Source organism: Nipponia nippon, unplaced genomic scaffold, assembly GCF_047370975.1.
Source record: "Nipponia nippon isolate SJK-2023a ecotype South Korea unplaced genomic scaffold, ASM4737097v1 scaffold_4, whole genome shotgun sequence".
Taxonomy (NCBI): domain Eukaryota; kingdom Metazoa; phylum Chordata; class Aves; order Pelecaniformes; family Threskiornithidae; genus Nipponia; species Nipponia nippon.
In genome coordinates this window covers 79846069-79864070 of record NW_028262358.1, presented here as the reverse complement: position 1 = coordinate 79864070, position 18002 = coordinate 79846069, and the positions used below count along the sequence as shown (strand labels likewise).

General features: G+C 36.0%; 1 protein-coding gene across 2 annotated transcripts in view; it reads left to right on the top strand.

The window, feature by feature from the left end:
• The window catches only part of GRIK2 (glutamate ionotropic receptor kainate type subunit 2), a 439138-nt gene that overhangs the window by 273057 nt on the left and 148079 nt on the right, over window positions 1-18002 (top strand). For both annotated transcript variants that reach the window (XM_087774640.1, XM_087774639.1), the window contains one exon: window positions 10454-10677. In XM_087774640.1, coding sequence (XP_087630766.1) covers window positions 10454-10677 — 224 coding nt within the window. The remainder of the gene's footprint in view (window positions 1-10453; window positions 10678-18002) is intronic.

Here is an 18002-nt window from a genome sequence, read left to right as displayed (position 1 = left end):
TTGTTGCTTATGTACTTGTAGTAGCCCTTCTTGCTCTTGACGTTCCTCACCAGATTCAACTCCAGATGGGCTTTGGCTATCCTAACCCTGTCTCTGCATGCCTGGACAGTGTTGCTATATGCCTCCTGGGTTACCTGTTCCTGTTTCCACGTCTAGTATTCTTTCTTATGTCTAAGTTTTGCCAGGAGCTCCTTGTTCATGCAGGCCTTCTGACATCTGTTCTTGACTGCCTGAATGTGGGGATAGGTGATTTTGAGCTTGGAGGAGGTCATCCTCATCCTTGAAAATCAACCAGCTCTCCAGGTCCACTCTTCTCTCCAGGATTGTCTCCCATGGGATTCTCCCAAGCAGGTCCCTGAAAAGGCCAAAGTCTGTTCTCATGAAGTCCAGGATTATAATCCTGCTTTTTTCCATGTTGCCTCTCTTCAGGATCCTGAACTCCACTATCTCTTGGTCACTGCATGCAACACCACTGCCAATCTTCACGTCCCAGACCCATTTATCCTTGTTTGTAACATGAGGTTCAGCAGAGCATCTCCCCTTGTCAGCTACTTCATCTTTTGTGTCTGGAAGTTATCACTACAGTCTAGCAACCTTATGGATTGCTTGTGCCCTGCTGTGTTGTCCTTCCAGCAGATATTGGGGTAGTAAAGTCCCCCACAAGGACAAGGACCTGGGAACATAAGGGTTGTTCTAGTTGTCCGAAGAACTTGTTCACAGTAATGCATTGCATTGAGAGCTTTGTAGCTATGACAGTGACAACAGCCTCTCCACAGACAGTATCTGCACAGCGTGCCAGGGAAGATCCATCTGGGATCTGTCCAGTGCTGCACATAAGCAGGGTTCCCTGCATCAGAAGGGATGTGAGATTTATTCGGCATCTATATTCCTCTTTTTATTGTATCTTATTAAAACAGATAATTTATTAAGCCATTTGTTGTCAGGCCTTTCTTATTGAGATCCAGAAAGAACCCTGCATCGTCTCTCTCTCTGTCTCACCCCAAACACACACCCCTCTGTGCAGACATGCATGGCCTGTAATCCCCTGCATTTAATGCATGAAGTTCAGCTAAACTGTCATGCATTATAGTGTAAAAATTACTGCAAAATCTATTTTTGAAAAGAAACATAACAAATCCATAATTTTCTGTGAGCTATTGCTCTCTCTTCAAAATATGTGAAGAAACATGTTCAAGTGAGAAGGTATGACTGAAATTTGAAACTTAGTTGGATGCAAAATACACACTTGTATGAAGCTGCAGTGTATCCTTCATAGTTTTATAATGGTAGGTGAGAGATGTAACTATTGATGCAAAACTGTGTCTACCTGCATGTGCACCCCCTCCCCTCCTTATAGTTGTTCATAGTAAAAATTTATTTTGCCCAATATCCTTTCTTAGCCACCAAGAAATGTCAATAAAATGGAATGACAATGAACAGAATGTTCATATTTACCCCATCAGCAGTGAGTTGTGGATAGGGTCTTACTGAACTATAAGATAGAGGTTTGGGTTTGTTTTTTTTTCAATAAAATAGTATTAATGAATTTTCTTCAATTATTTGAAAACATTTAAAGTTTTGGCATTCACAGGTTCCAAAAGCAAGGAGTTTTACAGCTTAATTATACTTAATGTGAAGAATCATTTCCTTGTTTCTTGTTCTGACCTCATTTTATTTACTGTCCTCCACTTCTTTTTGTGCAGGTTGACACAGAGCAATTCTTTTGTAGTCTTTCTACTTTAAATAACTCAGTGTCATCCATAAATGTTGTTACTTAACTATCTATCCATTTTCTAGTTGGGCAGTAATTAGTCTAGTAATTTGTCTACATCTGCCTGTCATGCTGATCAGTGTTGTTTCTTGTCATATTTGTGTTCTTATTCATTATGTATTTGTACCCCTCTGTTGATCCTTGTCTACCAGAATGAAGCAGAATTCACATAACACAAGGAATAAATTAGAACAGTAATGTCATTTTTAAGTGTTTCATAGATTTCATCTTATAAATATCAGAAACATTTTAACTCAACCACCACAGATTTCGTCCTTAGGATTTGCATTTTATTTTTATTAAAGCTGATTGTTAATAAGCTTATCCTGGTATCTTCAGTATTTAAATAATGCCTAGAGCTTGGATAAGCATTATTGAATTTAAATAAACGCAACAAATTTTTCAAATGAGTTAACTTATATATACCCTAGGCAGAACAGAACTAAATTAGGATCTAGTGCATAAAAACACTGCTAACATTTTTCTTCCTTAGATTTGTGACAATATTTTGGGGTAATAAAAAATGTACTGTATTAGCCATTCTTTTACAATTATGGCACATGTAATCCATTGCATGATATATAATGTCCTGAGGATATACACAATATAAAAACACATCTGTTTTTATTTCATATATGATGGAGTTCTCTAAAAAGACCATTTTTTGTTATTGTTTATAATAATGATCACTTGTAATTGAAGCCCAAGACACTGGAATTTAATGATTCATTGAGAATTTCAGTGTGTGGATTCTTTTTAAAATAAAGTCTAGTCCTTGTGATGCACCTGGAGGGGATGAGTGTACAGGAGGTTGATTTTGTCCATTTTAATGGGGTTTATCCCATTAATTAAACTGAGAAAAAGATAGATTTCAAAAAGTTGTCAATGGAGAATTGTTAATCAATAAGAGGTAGTATATCCTGCAGTGATCTATTCCCATCCAAATGATATGCAAAAATGTTATTAATAATTTTGATTCCCTTGTAAAAAATTGCAGATGACAAAATGATACAGAAAAGTGGGGGCAAGTCAAATTTGACACAAGTCAAACTTGATTGCATGATGAAATTAATTCGCTGAAACAATTTGATAAAAACCCATATATTTGAGAACAGAATTTACATCAGAATTAAAAAGTGTGGGATTTTTTTTTTGTCCTGAGTGCAGTAACGGAAAGTCTAGGTGACATAGCTGGTTAACAACTGGAAAAAAAACACTTCCAGGGAGTTGCAGTAAATCTGGAAAGTATAATGATAAAAATGCTAGCTACAAACAAGGAATCAATGTTACTTCTGTATTTTATTTCAGGAAGCTGCACTGGAGCATAGTGTCCACTAATTTTCATATTTAGTAACCATCTCTGGTATAAAAATACGATTTTGGAAAAAGCGTGTGATAACTGTAAAGAAGAACTGTAACATTGTAATGAATTTAAGTACTCTTATACTTTTTTTTTTTTTTTTTTTTTTTTTTAAGGGGAGACTCTCCCTTTCCTGAACCCTGAGCCACAATATCTACCCTGTCTTGTAAATATTGTCTTTGGCAGTTTGCCCTTTCTGTGGCTATGTGAATCTTGCTCTTCTAACCATTAGAAGAGCCCTTTGTGGAAAACTCTGCTGGAGTGAAGTGATAAGAATAAAAGCTGAGATTTTCTTATTATTGTAACTTATTTTCATCCATCTTCATGCTAAGTGTAGTTTTGTGGTCCACTGCCTCTAGTCTTCTTACATACAATTTGTGTAACTGTTGATTAAAACAAAGTTGGTGTAAAATACTTTAGTGAAACAGCATCCTATAAATCAACAGATAGAAACTTTGTGACTATTTTGAAAGGGTATTCATATTACATCTATTCATCTATTAAATCTAATCCATGCTGGCATAGCTAAATGAGAATGGACTAGAAAAATTCCTAGGTTTACTAACCTTGAATACAAGGAAATAATGTAAATTAACTAATTACAGAGTTCCTGTTGGTTTTAATATTAGTATTTTTCCTTGACTAAACATTCAGAGACTAACAAAGGAGCAAACAGAAAACAATACTGAAAGTCAGTTCTAGACACTTCTAGGTTGATCAAAAGATATACTCCATCCTATTTAAAAGCCATTATAGGAAGGATTCAAAATGATTTTGTCTAATTGAATTCATGTAGCAAGTTGTTTCTGTAGTAGTAGACAGCAGGCAAATTTCCTCTGCAGAACCTTTTGCTCTTTTTTTTTGGAGCTCTAGATCTCCAGGGAGATGATCTTGCTGGTTACTATATCAGGACCCTCCTCTAAAGACTCAAGGGCTTGTAGTTGACACAACCATTAGTTACCATAGCTGTTCAAGACTTTGCCAAGAAAAGTATTAGCCATGCTGACATAAGGATTTCTAAAGAAATGAAACAGCTATGAAATATTACAGAGTGTCACTAAAATGAATCTGAGTAAACTGCCTTTCAGTAACTTTTTGTTGCTGAACAGTAACAACTTTTTGTTGCAGCTCAGCAGTTAGTAACAAATGTGTAACTTGAGCCAGTACCTATTGAAACTGTCATCATATCACTTTATTAACATAATAAAGTAACAACTGCTAAAGTTGCATCTATATATGATATTGTTAGCAAATAATTTTAAATGATACAAGTCAGGATCCACAAATAAGAAGGTATGAAATCCAAACTCATCTATCTAGTCTGGACTTGTTTTGGACTTTATGGTATGTTACTTACATTTAGCAAAGGTAACAATTTCTAGTAACAGCTTTCCAGGACCTGTGAGGAGGTTATCAAGAAGATGCATCCAGGCTCTTCACAGTGGTGCCTGGCAGGAAGACAAAAGACAATGGGCATAAATTGCAAACTTCCAAGGATGGAAATAGCATAACTCCTCTAAGCAACCTGCTCCACTTCTTGTCTGTAGAAACTTTTTCACTATGTGGACAGACAAACAGTGGAACAGGTTATCCAGAGAGGTTATGTAGTCTCCATCCTTGGAGGTTTTCAAAACTGACTGAGTAAAACCCAGAGATGCCAGGTGCCCACCAAAGCTGCTCTATCACTCCCCCTCCTCAGCTGGACAGGGGAGAGAAAATGTAATGAAAGGCTCATGGTTTGAGATAGAGACAGGGAGATCACTCAGCAATTACCGTCATGGGCAAAACAGACTTGACTTGGGGAAATTAGTTTAATTTATTACCAATCAAAATCAGAGTAGGGTAATGAGAAATAAAACCTAAATCTTAAAACACCTTCCCCCCACCCCTCCCTTCTTCTTGGGCTTAACTTCACTCCCGATTTTCTCTACCTCCTCCCCCCTGGCGGTGCAGGGGAACAGGGAATGGGGGTTGCAGTCAGTTCATCACACGCTGTCTCTGCTGCTCCTTCCTCCTCAGGGGGAGGACTCCTCACACTCTTCCCCTGCTCCAGTGTGGGGTCTCTCCCACAGGAGACAGTCCTCCATGAACTTCTCCATCATGAGTCCTTCCCAGGGGCTGCAGTTCTTCATTAACTGCTCCAGCGTGGGTTCTTTCCATGGGGTGCAGTCCTGCAGGAACAGACTGCTCCAGTGTGGGCCCCCCGTGGGGTCACAAGTCCTGCCAGCAAACCTGCTCCAGCATGGGCTTCTCTCTCCATGGTTCCACCGGTCCTGCCAGGAGCCTGCTCCAGTGCAGGTTCTTCCCATGGGGTCACAGCCTCCTTCAGGTGCATCCACCTGCTCTGGCATGTGGTCCTCCATGTGCTGCAGGTGGATATCTGCTCCACCATTAACCTCCATGGGCTGCAGGGGGACAGCCTGCCTCACCATGGTCTTCACCACAGACTGCAGGGGAATCTCTGCTCTGGTGCCTGCAGCACCTCCTCCTGCTCCTTGGTGTCTGCATAGTTCTCTCATGTATTCTTACTCCTCTCTTCTCTGTCTGCTCTTGCGTAGGGTTTTTTTCCCCTTCTTAAATATGTTATCACAGAGGCACTACCACCATTGCTGATTGGTTCAGCCTTGGCCAACGGTGAGTCCATCTTGGAGGTGGCTGGCATTGTCTCTGTCGGACACAGGGGAAGCTTCTAGCAGCTTCCCCCATTACCAAAACCTTGCCACGCAAACCCGATACACCCTGCTTTGAACAGGAGATTGGACTAGAGACCTCCTGATGTCTCTTCCCACCTGAATTGTTCTATGATCCCATGAAAGGTAGTAGAAAAACATGAAAAACAATTTATATCAAAATAATCTGAGTGGCTAGTTAAAATAAAAATAGCAATAAAGCCCTAATAAAGTTCTAGTGGTTTCAAAAGGAAATTAAGATCTTGTGTCAAGGCCAAAAGCTTTTCACAGGGTGTAAAAATTTTTTATAACATAACAGCATGAACAAGCCAGTTTAAGATAGATCACAAGCTTAAAGGCAAACTACAGATCTTAGTTTTTCAAATCAGTGACAGGAAGATGCACTTCTGTGAACAGGAATAATGCATAAGCTCTCTGTGCATTGAGCCCATTAGATGGGTTTACAGAATTGAAGTTGGGCATTAGCCTTCCCCTGTTTAGCTTAGGGATGCATTTTGTCCAAAGGGAATGTAACTGAAATTCAGCTCTCAGGTTAACAACCCTAAAAATCTGAGGTGGCTGAAGAAGTTTATGTATTGACTTAGGGTCTTAGGCTGAAGAACAGATGCCATTTACATAGGCTAAATAACTCCATTATTATGGCAGAATATTTTGTAGTTGTAGAGTCTAATTAAAAATTACTATTAGCCATTTTGCGATTGCTGTGTCTAGACTGTATTTAAACTTTTCATTCCTTTGAATAAAATAGGTGAGATAAAAGTTTTTCAGAAAAGGATCATCAAAAGAAAATTCAGTCAGTGTTTATTTTTCCTTTCCCCAACGTTATTAGTAGAAGCTATTAAATGCTTTCAAAGTTCAATTTCCCCAAAAATTAATGTGGCAGCTTCTCTGGGTTGTATTTTATAGAGTTAATTTTCACATACAAAATATCAATATCTGCAAATACCAGCTTACTGTACATGCTATGGCCCATGCACTACTCAACATTTATGTGCAGATTTCTAACTGAAGTTATTTGTAGCTGCATGCATAGATTGAATTCAGTATAATTTTAAAATTTGTCTTCTTAGAGATTATGTGCCAAATTTCAGCCCTATGCAACTGAAAAAAATGTCCTCCCTTTTTTCTTTAAATTTTACTTTATGTAAAATAGTCAGTCAACAAGCTGCTTGGAAGTAAAATGTGAATGAAGAAGCAAAGGAGGAGGATTTTAGCATGCCTTAGGGACTTCTATAGCAGAAATAAATCATGTATACCTTGAGTCATTTGTTGGTGAGTGAACATCCTACAACTGCACATGGCAGCAAGACAGGGAAAACTACAAGGCTGTGAAGAGAGCATGTGCAGTCCTCATAGGGCACAAAAAGAATGGAAGGTCTAGCAATCCCTGCTCACAGAGTTCTGCAGTAATGTAGACCATGTTGAGAGTGCATATACTAGTATGAAAGGAAAAAATATCATTACCCTTTAAGATGGAGGGTGAAGATGGAAAATCAAGTACTACTGAGAATGTACTGTTAAAAGTCATCTTCAAATATCTGGTGCACTTTGAGAAGGCAGGGTAGGAATAACTGTCAGTCGTTCAGTTGACTTTGAAAAGTGTCTTGTAGAGTATGATAAATTCTGTTTCTTCCTCCCTTTTGTCCTGGACATTCTCTTCCTTGCTAGAGAACTTCTCTTTGAAAAACTGTCAAGATGGATGCAGAATGTGAGTGCCATTCTCCAGTTTATCATGCCATGTCTTTGAATGGTGGAGTGAATGCAGGATTGTGATTTCCTCACAATTGACATAATTAAAGTAAGAATTTATTGTGAGGAATATTTTTCTCCAGTCTCTGACATCTACTGTTGTCATTATTGTCTGCAGTGTGCTCCTTCATCACATGGTATGGCTACTGTTTGTGTTGCTGTACAACTCTGATTTTGCTTGGGACCATGCCTTGTGTCGGAATGTCTTTGTTGGACTGACTTGTTTCTAATTGCTATTGTAACCTTTAGTTGGTGCAGAACTTTTCTCTGTAGCAACTAGCTTATCCTCACCAGTCCTTGGATGCTGTCATAAAAAGGCCTTCATCTCAAGTTCTCTAAGGTTGAGAATAAGTTCTATTTAGGATTATGCTTTCAGACAGATAAAACTTTTTTTTCCTTTAAAAAATATAATCATACATACATTCATTCTAAAAAATGGAATCATACATCATTGCCAAGTGAGACAAATATTCTTTGTTATGGAACTTATCAGAAAGTCATTTTAGGATGTACTCATTTGTAAATGCTGATAAATGTAGATTGATAAAATCCTAATTTTACACCATTCCTCTCCAATTCATCCTGAGAAATTAACTAAAGAGAATTCTCTTTAGGAGACCCTGATGCTGCACTTTTGGAAACTTGGCCCCTTATTTCTCTTACTTTCAAGTAATGCCATTTCAGAATGAAACAATTGCCAAGAGAATTGAATATTTTGGAGATAACATATCTAATTAGCAACAGTGGTTACATGTGACAGTATTACATCTTTATGTCAGTCATTCTAGTAGCTTTTTGTTTCCTCAGTCAGTAAAGACTCTGGATATTATTTTTGTTGAGATGCTTAATTTTTGTTCTTATGGTAATATAGCAGTTCAAGAATATTGAAACAGAGTTACTAAAGCTCTGAAGAAAATCTTGAGATATCAAGATATGGACCTGTATTTTGGATCTGTGCCTCCCAGGTTGGGATATCTGATTCTGTCATATGAGACATGCATTATTTCTTGTTCGGTTATTTTTCTAATTTCATCTGCAGCTTCCCTAAAGCTTTGCTCCACTGGAGATAGATAGTTACAACCTATATTGACTGTATACTGTTTTGCTTTCATCTAATGACCAAGGGTTGGAGTTCCTATAGTATTTGTTAAAATAAATGATTTGTTGTTCATTAAGGCTCTGTTAATGTTTTAAGACCAAAATTCACAACTGCCAATAGCCTTCCAAAAGATCTATTTTCTCCATCTTTGGGCAGCTGCCTCTTCTGACAGTCTTTAGTGAGCTGCCTTCAGACTCTTAGGGTAAGAACTGCTAATTTCCTCTCAAACTAATAACTTGAGTTATGTTTCTCAAACTTCTACATGTTAACCTATAACTTTTAATCCAAATTAGTTTTAGTTTCTTACTTTACTGTTTTCTTTCTGCATCAGCTGGAATATCATCAATAATATGCAATCCATAAAAACTCAGCTGCTGTGGAATAAAGCCTTGCTGGTCTGATTAATACCTATTAGTTCTGAATACCAATGAAAATGAAGCGTATGTCATGTTTTTGACCAGTAAACGCTTACCAAATTAAATGCACAGTGCCAACAGTTTCACATTGTAACACAGAAGTAGTTTACTAGAGCAGATCTAATGATGCGATAAATGCTCATAACAACAATAGACTATAGTAGAACTTTGTGGTGAGACAACAGAAAGAAAAAGGAGCATTGAAGTGCTGTAACATTGTGTGGGATTTTCAGTGTTACACAGTATACACAACACCAACTGAGCAAAATAGAATATATAAATGTATGAATTTATACGATTTTATTGGGAATAAAATCTCTGGATCTTGGTTTAGAACAGGCATTCTGAAAATGGTGTTACTTACAGCCATGTTACTTGGATAACAGTATTTCATGGTAGCTATACTGTTTCTGTCATTACATACCTATATTTACATGTAGTTTACAAGGAATTCTTAGTTTACAGCTTGACGAGTCTTGTACTGTACAACTTCTTGCTCTGAACTTCCCTCTTTTGTAAATGCCCATGCACATGTACATGCACACACACACACACACATACACATACACATACACACACACACATCAAGAGCTGTTGACAAGAGATTAAAAGGTAGATGCTGTAGATTTCTTGTCACTATGATTTCCATAAAGTTTTGAATAAAATATAGTATAGACCATTTACTAATCTCCTATGAATTATTGCCATAATAACTAAAACTAAATGTAAATTGACAATACATTCTATTTTATGATTTCATTTTAAATGGTGCAATTGATTAATAGTCAGTTATCTACAAGTTTCATGGTGATTTCCTCAAACTAGTAAGGAGAGTTTTACTTTGTAAGAACTTACTCCCTGTAGCAACCTTTCAGGTTCCCATTTTAAAATGTTCTTCATTTTGTACCAATATTTTTACGCTAAAATAAGCAAAACTGCTTCATGGCCCTTTCCCTACACTTGAACAAGCATATTCACATCTGTTCCACAAATATATTACCTTCTAAAGAGCACAGTGAAGGAGTGACAAAGAGAAGACATACATCAATATGTACATTTTCAAAATTTTTAAAAGATGTGATAATGGCTGTTCATGTTTTCTGCAAGATGGAATATTTTTCTTTGCTTCTATCTCTGTAATAGCACTTTTAATTTTCTCTAAATGCTGCTATGTCAGTTTAGCAAATAGGAAGTAGAATAAATCTGTTTCCTTACTTATAGTGAGAAGAGAGTTTTAAATTTCAGGCTACCTAGTACAAGAACAAACCTCCTCCATGTAAAGTTTGTGTTTTGCCTAATCTGATTGTCTGCTTCAACCTGTTTCTTCTGACTTATGGCCTGTTTCTCTTTTTGTATTTCTGTTAACAGAAAGCTGACCTTGCAGTTGCACCATTGGCAATTACCTATGTTCGAGAGAAGGTCATCGACTTTTCCAAGCCCTTTATGACTCTTGGAATAAGTATTTTGTACCGCAAGCCCAATGGTACAAACCCGGGCGTCTTCTCCTTCCTGAATCCTCTCTCCCCTGATATCTGGATGTATATTCTGCTGGCTTACTTGGGTGTCAGTTGTGTGCTCTTTGTCATAGCCAGGTAACATGTCAACTTTTGTGATTTTTTTGGCAATTGTTATCATCTTTTTCTTACTAATAATTGTCAAAAGTCACAAAAATTTTCTTACTTTCATACTCTTATATTTTAACTTCATGATGTACAGAAGAATAATTAATGATGAGGGTTCTCACTATTAATTTTCTCCACTGCCATGCTAAGTCTCCAGTTTGTTATGTCACTAAGTCTTGAGTATGCTAGCTAGCTTTCTCCTTTTATTTGCAAATTTAGAGACACTAGAAAGCTTATGGAAGTTTTTAGTTAAGTCTTTTCCCAGTTGTGCTGTGTTTAGAAAGACAGGGGTTGACATATTTTATTTTGTTAGCCTGACTTCATTTAATGCTATGGTGCTTAATCTCAAATTGAGTACTTAGCTGCCCATGTTAATCCTAGATGTCCAAATTGGGCCTCTACCTGTTACAAAACAAGCTACTTTATGTAGATTAGCATCTTAGAACTAAGGTAACAATATTTAGTTTTTAATCATGTACTAGGTAAGATCCCTGAGATACCTCACATAATTTAAAGTCCCAGATTGGAATGTGTTTGGAAGCATGTTTAGTTGAGCTTTCAGAGTTAAAGACCTCAATACAACAACTGTTAAATTATAAATTAGTTTGATATATAGGGCTCACTTTTTCATCTGTTTTCTTCAACATAGACAAGCAGGAAAGCATATTTTGTCAAAAGTTCCTATTATAAGTTTCATTTTCTTTGTTAACTAATTAGGACTGACTCCAGATGCTCACAGGAATATAGTCTGACATGTTATAACTTTGACTTTTGCTGTGACAGCAAAAAAAAATTCAGAACAGTAAATCAATGATTCTCAAAGGGGTGGAGATGTAGTCTCTTTTGCAGATTCCTCTTAGTAGACACTTTTACATATTTTTTTAATCAAATACATATAAACTATATTGGCTTTTACCCCTTTAATAAGATTTTTTTTTTATCTGTAGCAATGATTTTTAGAAGGATATGTTTGACTTGATAATGCAATCTTCCAAGATTTTTATGATTTCATTCTGTGGTACGCAGTGGAATCTTCATATTTTTCTTTTTCTATTGTGCTGTAGTTGATATCAGAGTTCTCCATCTTTCTTTGATATTATCCGCTTCATTTTGGAGAAGTTGTATCATTTCTCTACTAAGGGGAGAGGAAGTATCTTTAGAAACCACTTTAAAAGTAATTTAGCAAGATCACTTGTACATAAAGTACATGAGGTATTGAAGTAATATAGATAACACTGAAACTTACTCTGTAATGAATAACTTCACTTGTGTGCCTTCTTTAGAAGTCTGCTTTAAAGAGCCAGACTTATGTTGAAAGTTTCTTGAAAGAACAGTAGATTTTAGTGGACTATATAACTAGAGAGTAAACTCATTTCTGAGGTGTTCCTGTGATAAAGGTACTTCTGAAAGCACAGTTGAGCATAAATCACAAGTGTTATCTTGTGAAACACCTCACGTAAAATATTTATATATATGTCCAAAAGTTTTAACCCTATTGTTATCACTGAAGGACATTTTCAGCATGAGGCATAGTGCTTTTGACAGGCAGCTCCCAGTAATGTTAGTAGGAGTTGTATGGCTGAGTTCTTAATTATGCTTTGAAAATGTGTCTTGTCATATTTTGTAGGAAAGATACATTTTCTTTAAGCCTTTTTTTTATTAAGCTATTCAGTCACTTGATCTCACTAGCAGAACTGGAAAGAATGTTTGTTTTTAAATGGAAGCACCACATAGTAGACCAGTATTGCTGAATTTTTTTTTCACTTGTCTGTTTTTGTGACCAGCACCATAAATTCCTTATTATCTTCATTATAAAGCAGTATGAAATAGGTTTTATACTGAGCAGAGGAGTTTGTTTTTTGTAGAGTTGTATAAAATACCTTTTTTATGCCTAAGTTTGTATCAGCCTTCAGATCTAGAGATTTTCAGTTCCTCTTAACTTGTACAATCAAATATTAATAACACATTTAGAAACAAAAGATCTAGGATTATGTAAGACAATCTACAGATTTTATTCATAATGCAGAATGACTTCATGGTATGTGATAGCATTTTCTAACACTATAGTTCATACAGGGAAACAGGTCTAAGTTAAAAATGTAATCTGCTGAATAATAAAGAGAGAAAATAACATAATTCAAAAGTAAAAGACTTTTGCAAATATAATTCACAAAATGTATCTGTCATGTAAAGGGAGATACTGCTAACTGAAGTGTGGTAGTCAAGAGGACTTCGCAGCATGGTGTTGACTATGTATTTTCAGTACAGATTATAAGTTAGGTATTGCACAACTGATGATGTATTTTTCAGTCCTGGTGTTATGAAACTGTTGGACTGTATGCCACTAAATTAATAGGTTCCACCTAGAGTGTTTTATTAAGAAGATTTCTATTTCATAACAATCCTTCCATAATGAATGTTTAACTACCAGTGTTTCATAATAATTACTATGTGTTTCATAATAAGATGTATCTATGTTTGGAGCAGTACTTAGTATGTCTTTTAGGATATGATGTTTTGTAATTACAGCTCATCAGTATTCAGTGTAGAATATTTATTTTTAGATTTAAACCTCTCATTTTTGTGTCAAATGTTTCGTGATTTTATTGTTTTACCATGTCTTCCAGACAGTGTTGGAATGTAAGAGCTTGGTACATTGAAAATGGAAAGTACAGTTCTGTCGTGGTTCTTGGATTTCACCCATTAATTAGTGGTATGGTCCTATTTAGGGAAAGATGAAGAAATTAGTAAAAGGTTCAAGAATCTTTGAGAGAGAATTGGTGATAGGACTTCCATAGAGTAACATATTAGGCATAAATGGGGAAAAAATGTAATATAAATCTTTATTAGTCTTTATTTGAAAAAGTGTTGGATTTTCCTTCCAATTTGAGAACCAGATATAAAGGGCTGGAATCTTTGCATACTCAACAAGACAAAAAGCTAGGAGAGAGATTTATTTGTTAGCTGGAGGGCTTTTCTATGTCATTTTCCTCTTGTAGTACCCCCAAAAATGATGAGTCATCTATTTATGTGGGCGTTACAGATTTTGCATTGTGGATAGGATGAACATGTATGTGCTGTACACAGTGTTTTCTTTAATTGTCATTCTTTGTGGGGAATTATAGTAGGCTGTGATTTCTCCATATATATGAAAACCTCTTAATCTTGTTTGTTGTGGTTGTTGAATCTAAGTAGTTATGGTGGTTAGTCTCTGAAAGTTCCTTTTGTTGTCGTACAGGCTGATGACTGATAGATAAATGCAGTCTGCTTGACACTGAGTCTATTACTTTTCTGTGAACAGAGAAAGTCATATAGCATTTTTTTCTCGTGGCAACAGTAATAGATCTGTTTCTGATGCTAGCTAGCAATGTCTTTGTGTCACTGCTAACAGTGTCTTGTGTCATCTGATGTCTTGTTGCATTCCAGTTCCAATATCTTCCCTTTTTGCCTCTGCCTTTACTTGTTTCTTTGACTTAGAATCCCCGTTAAATTCACAGTTTACATGTGATTAGAAGGAAAACTAAGACTGGAGTAAAGTATGCCAACTCCTTTTTGGAGTTCTGTCAAGTACACAATGTTTTCTGATCTGTATAATGAAAAATCTTGATTATTGGAATTTCTTTTCATTTCTGTCCATTGATGCAAACCATTGTTTCATTTCTAAGAAACATGCTGATTTCTTACAGTGTTGTATACCAACTTCATAGACACATATTGTCCCCTCTTTTCCATTAGTCTGTGTATATGAAACAGCTGTTTCCTATTTTTGGTCTCTGCAAAGTCTGATGTGTTGGTAACTGGTGGATACTTCCCATTCTGCATAGGCAATATGAAGAAAATCAGTTTCATACTTTTAAAAATACTAAATATGTTTGATTTACGTAGGTCTTCCAGTTAATGACTTTCAAAATGAATCTTTAGCTGGCTTTCCTCATGATTGTATTGTATTTTTTGGAGTCTGTTATGTATGACTTTAAACATCCATGCCTTCATAAATCTTTTCTGAAAACACGTATTGGAGGCTAAGCTCCTTAAATATTTTTATCCAATTATTTTCCACCCAATTTACTGGATTTCAAGTTATTCCATGCACATCGAAGTATTTCTCTGTGTAGTAAGGTTTGTTTGCTGTGAATGTGTCTGTCTGTCATAAAGCAGTTTACTCTTAAGTGACCTATCTCCATAACTGGAAGAGATACACCTGCCTTAGCATGGTGCTTCACCTTTACGGATCAGCTGTGAAACAGATAAACTACCCTGGATAAAGTGGTCTGCTAATGAGCTCTTATGATTCTTATACTGAGCTGTCTGGAGTATCAGTGAATATTGCGTAAATATACATTAACCTGTGCTCACTGCCCTAATTGTTAGTATTGAATCATGGGTTATTAAAGGGCTTGATTCACCTTTACTTATACCACATTCTGTATGTTAGGTCATCCCGCTTTTTCCTCCCTTCAGCAGAGTTATGCTATCCTACTTCTTGTAAGTCAAGCCCTTGTGCTGGTTTCAGCTGTCAAAGCATTTAGTATCAACTATTTTTCCATTTCCTTGTAAGCAGTGATAAAAGCACAATGAACATTGCCTCATCACCAAATTATATTTTTCTCTTACCAGCTGGAATAAAACATAATAAAAGAAGACAAGAGTTTTAAAAATGTCTCCACACATTTATCTTAATCTTTTCGCTGTGAAGAAGCTTAGGAATAGCCTGCTGCTTCAGACTTGAACAGACGCCTGAGCATTATCTCTCTCTGGAGTGCATGCATATCCTTTTACATCTCATCAGTCTTCATTTTTATTTCATATTTCTTGATCAGCTGATTTCTGTCCTTGAGCTTGTCTGATTGATTTTCAAACTGCTCCTTGAAAAATATCTTGATGGAAATGAATTAATGGCAGAATGAGAGGGAATTACTTTTCCGGTTACTATGGAGCTCTGGTTCCTAAATTATTATGTTGATATTTATTCAAGTAGGAAGTTAGCATATTTGCCCTTTGTTCTTAGGAAGCATTCTTCCTACGAGAATTTTATCTCTTGAGGCCTCCCTAGAGGTCTACAGCATATGTTATGAGGTGTTTTCATGAATGGATTCATCACCCAATAGGGCAATCCAGATGGCAACCCTGAAATCTGCTTCTCTTACTATCTTACAGTTTTAGGATAGTTTTGCCTCAGTTGTAATGCAAGTGGGGATATTGTCACTTGACTATAAAATACTGTGACAAGGATAAAAGCATGCCAAAAATTACACTTTCCAAAACTGTTCTGTAACAATTATTTCAGAGATTTTTATTTCTGTTAAACCAAGTTGCAGCTTATGACCCTTAGTTGATTGCTTCCAAAAGATTCGGTATAGTCTGCTTCTTTTCATATAATTTTTCCAGTTGAAAAGCAAATCCTTGTTAATGTTAGAGATCATCTTTATTGTGAACAGACAGCAAATGTGCCAGCCTCTGGAACACTGTTTTTTTTTTTGTCAAGTGAACCAGGCAGATTGCATGACAAGAATTTTTCTCTCTCTTTGATGGCTTTTCTACCCTTTTATTAACTGATACATTTGTGTAGCTATACCAGGAAATCCTAGTATTCTGTGAGAATGTTCTAAAAAGCTTACTTTCTGAACTAAATTTCTCCTCCTTTATATCAGACCTGGAAAATTTTAATTTTAGATTTCTATTATTTGAATAGAATTTCAATAACTGAGGTTAATATAAAGAAGATACCTCAATTATAGCATATTTTTTTGCACTCATAAGGAAATTATTAAGCACATGTTTTTCACTTAGTCTATCCTGCTTTATGTTATAGCAATGAAATTGTACAGTCATCATGCCTGGACAGCAGTCACTGGAAATGTAAGCAAGACTTGCACATGATATTTCAAATATGCTCAGGTATATCTGAGTATCACTTTTCACAAAATGTGGATGACAGCTTTAAATTGATTAAACAGAATGGGAGTTTACTGTGCTGTATGCCATTAATATTATCATAAATCTGGATAATCTGTAATAGTATTTAAGTTTAATTTTCTGTAGTCAGCACACAGATCTTATGTTCCATCTTTTTTCTATATCAAAAATGTGAAACACACTGGAATTATAATGCTTTCTTATGGTCATCATCTAAGTTGTGTAATTATTTTAAGAAGTTATGACACAGATCACAATCAGTGCTATAAAGTCTAAATGTTGTGGATGAAGATATATGGCTGAAAGAAAGACATGTATATTAATGAGTTAAGCAGCAATCTCTCACTTTGCATCTTGACACTCAGAAAGATCCTTTGATCTCTTTGACCTCCTCCACAAGAGATTTATCTACATTCAGTGTCAGTTTATAGAATATCTAATATATAAATAAGCAACTCAATATGGACTCCTCATCCTAACCCCTCAGGATTCTCTTGAATCACTTCTGAATGCTCTCAATCCCCTTCAGCTGTTCAAGGAGAGACAAGAGTATCAAGAGTTCTCCGGGTGTCCATATAAGCACAGCATCTACATAATAGCCTCTATTAGAATACTGTTAGAGATTACAGTAAGGGAAAAATTCTTATCTTTTACTCTTTTTAACATAAATAACCTCCTTAGATTTTAAGGGGAAAAGACAGTACTCTAAAGCCTTGCTATATTGGTGTAGATCAGTCTGACATCCCAGATACTGCTTACCATGCATCAAACATAAGAAGAAACTACAGCCAGCAAAACAACTGAAATATTTTAACAGAGGATGGCTGAAGAACTCATAACTCACCTTCCTTAGCAGTCCAACAGAATATATAGTACCCCCTCATTGGCTAAATCTCCATATGTACTTTGAAGAAGAAAAATATGGTCAATTCTGTATTCTTCTGTCAAGAAATTGATTTTTTTTTGTGTGGAGGTCTAGCCAAACTTTGTCTTCTGCAGAGTTAAGATGTGTGTGGGGCCTTCTTAGGAAACAAAGCAGTAGGTCTGGTGACTTCTGCCATAAGGAAAACACCTCGTAATATGCATCTGTTTGTAGCACTTGCTCCATCAGTATGTTTTATGTTAATTCTTGTTACTTTGTAGATTAATTTACTCAGAAAATCGCTTTTTTTGTTTGTTTGTTTTTTAAATGAAGAGTATGGTAGTATCCTTATGCTGTGTAAAATTGAAGATGGCCGAAAAACTCTCTTTCCATCCTTTCTGTTAATTTTTTTTCTCATTATTCTGAAAGCCATCACAAGGTTCTTCAATTCATCACTAATTATCCTAGGTATTTTGAATGTCTGAACTGAATCATAACTGTTCATCCTTAAGGAATT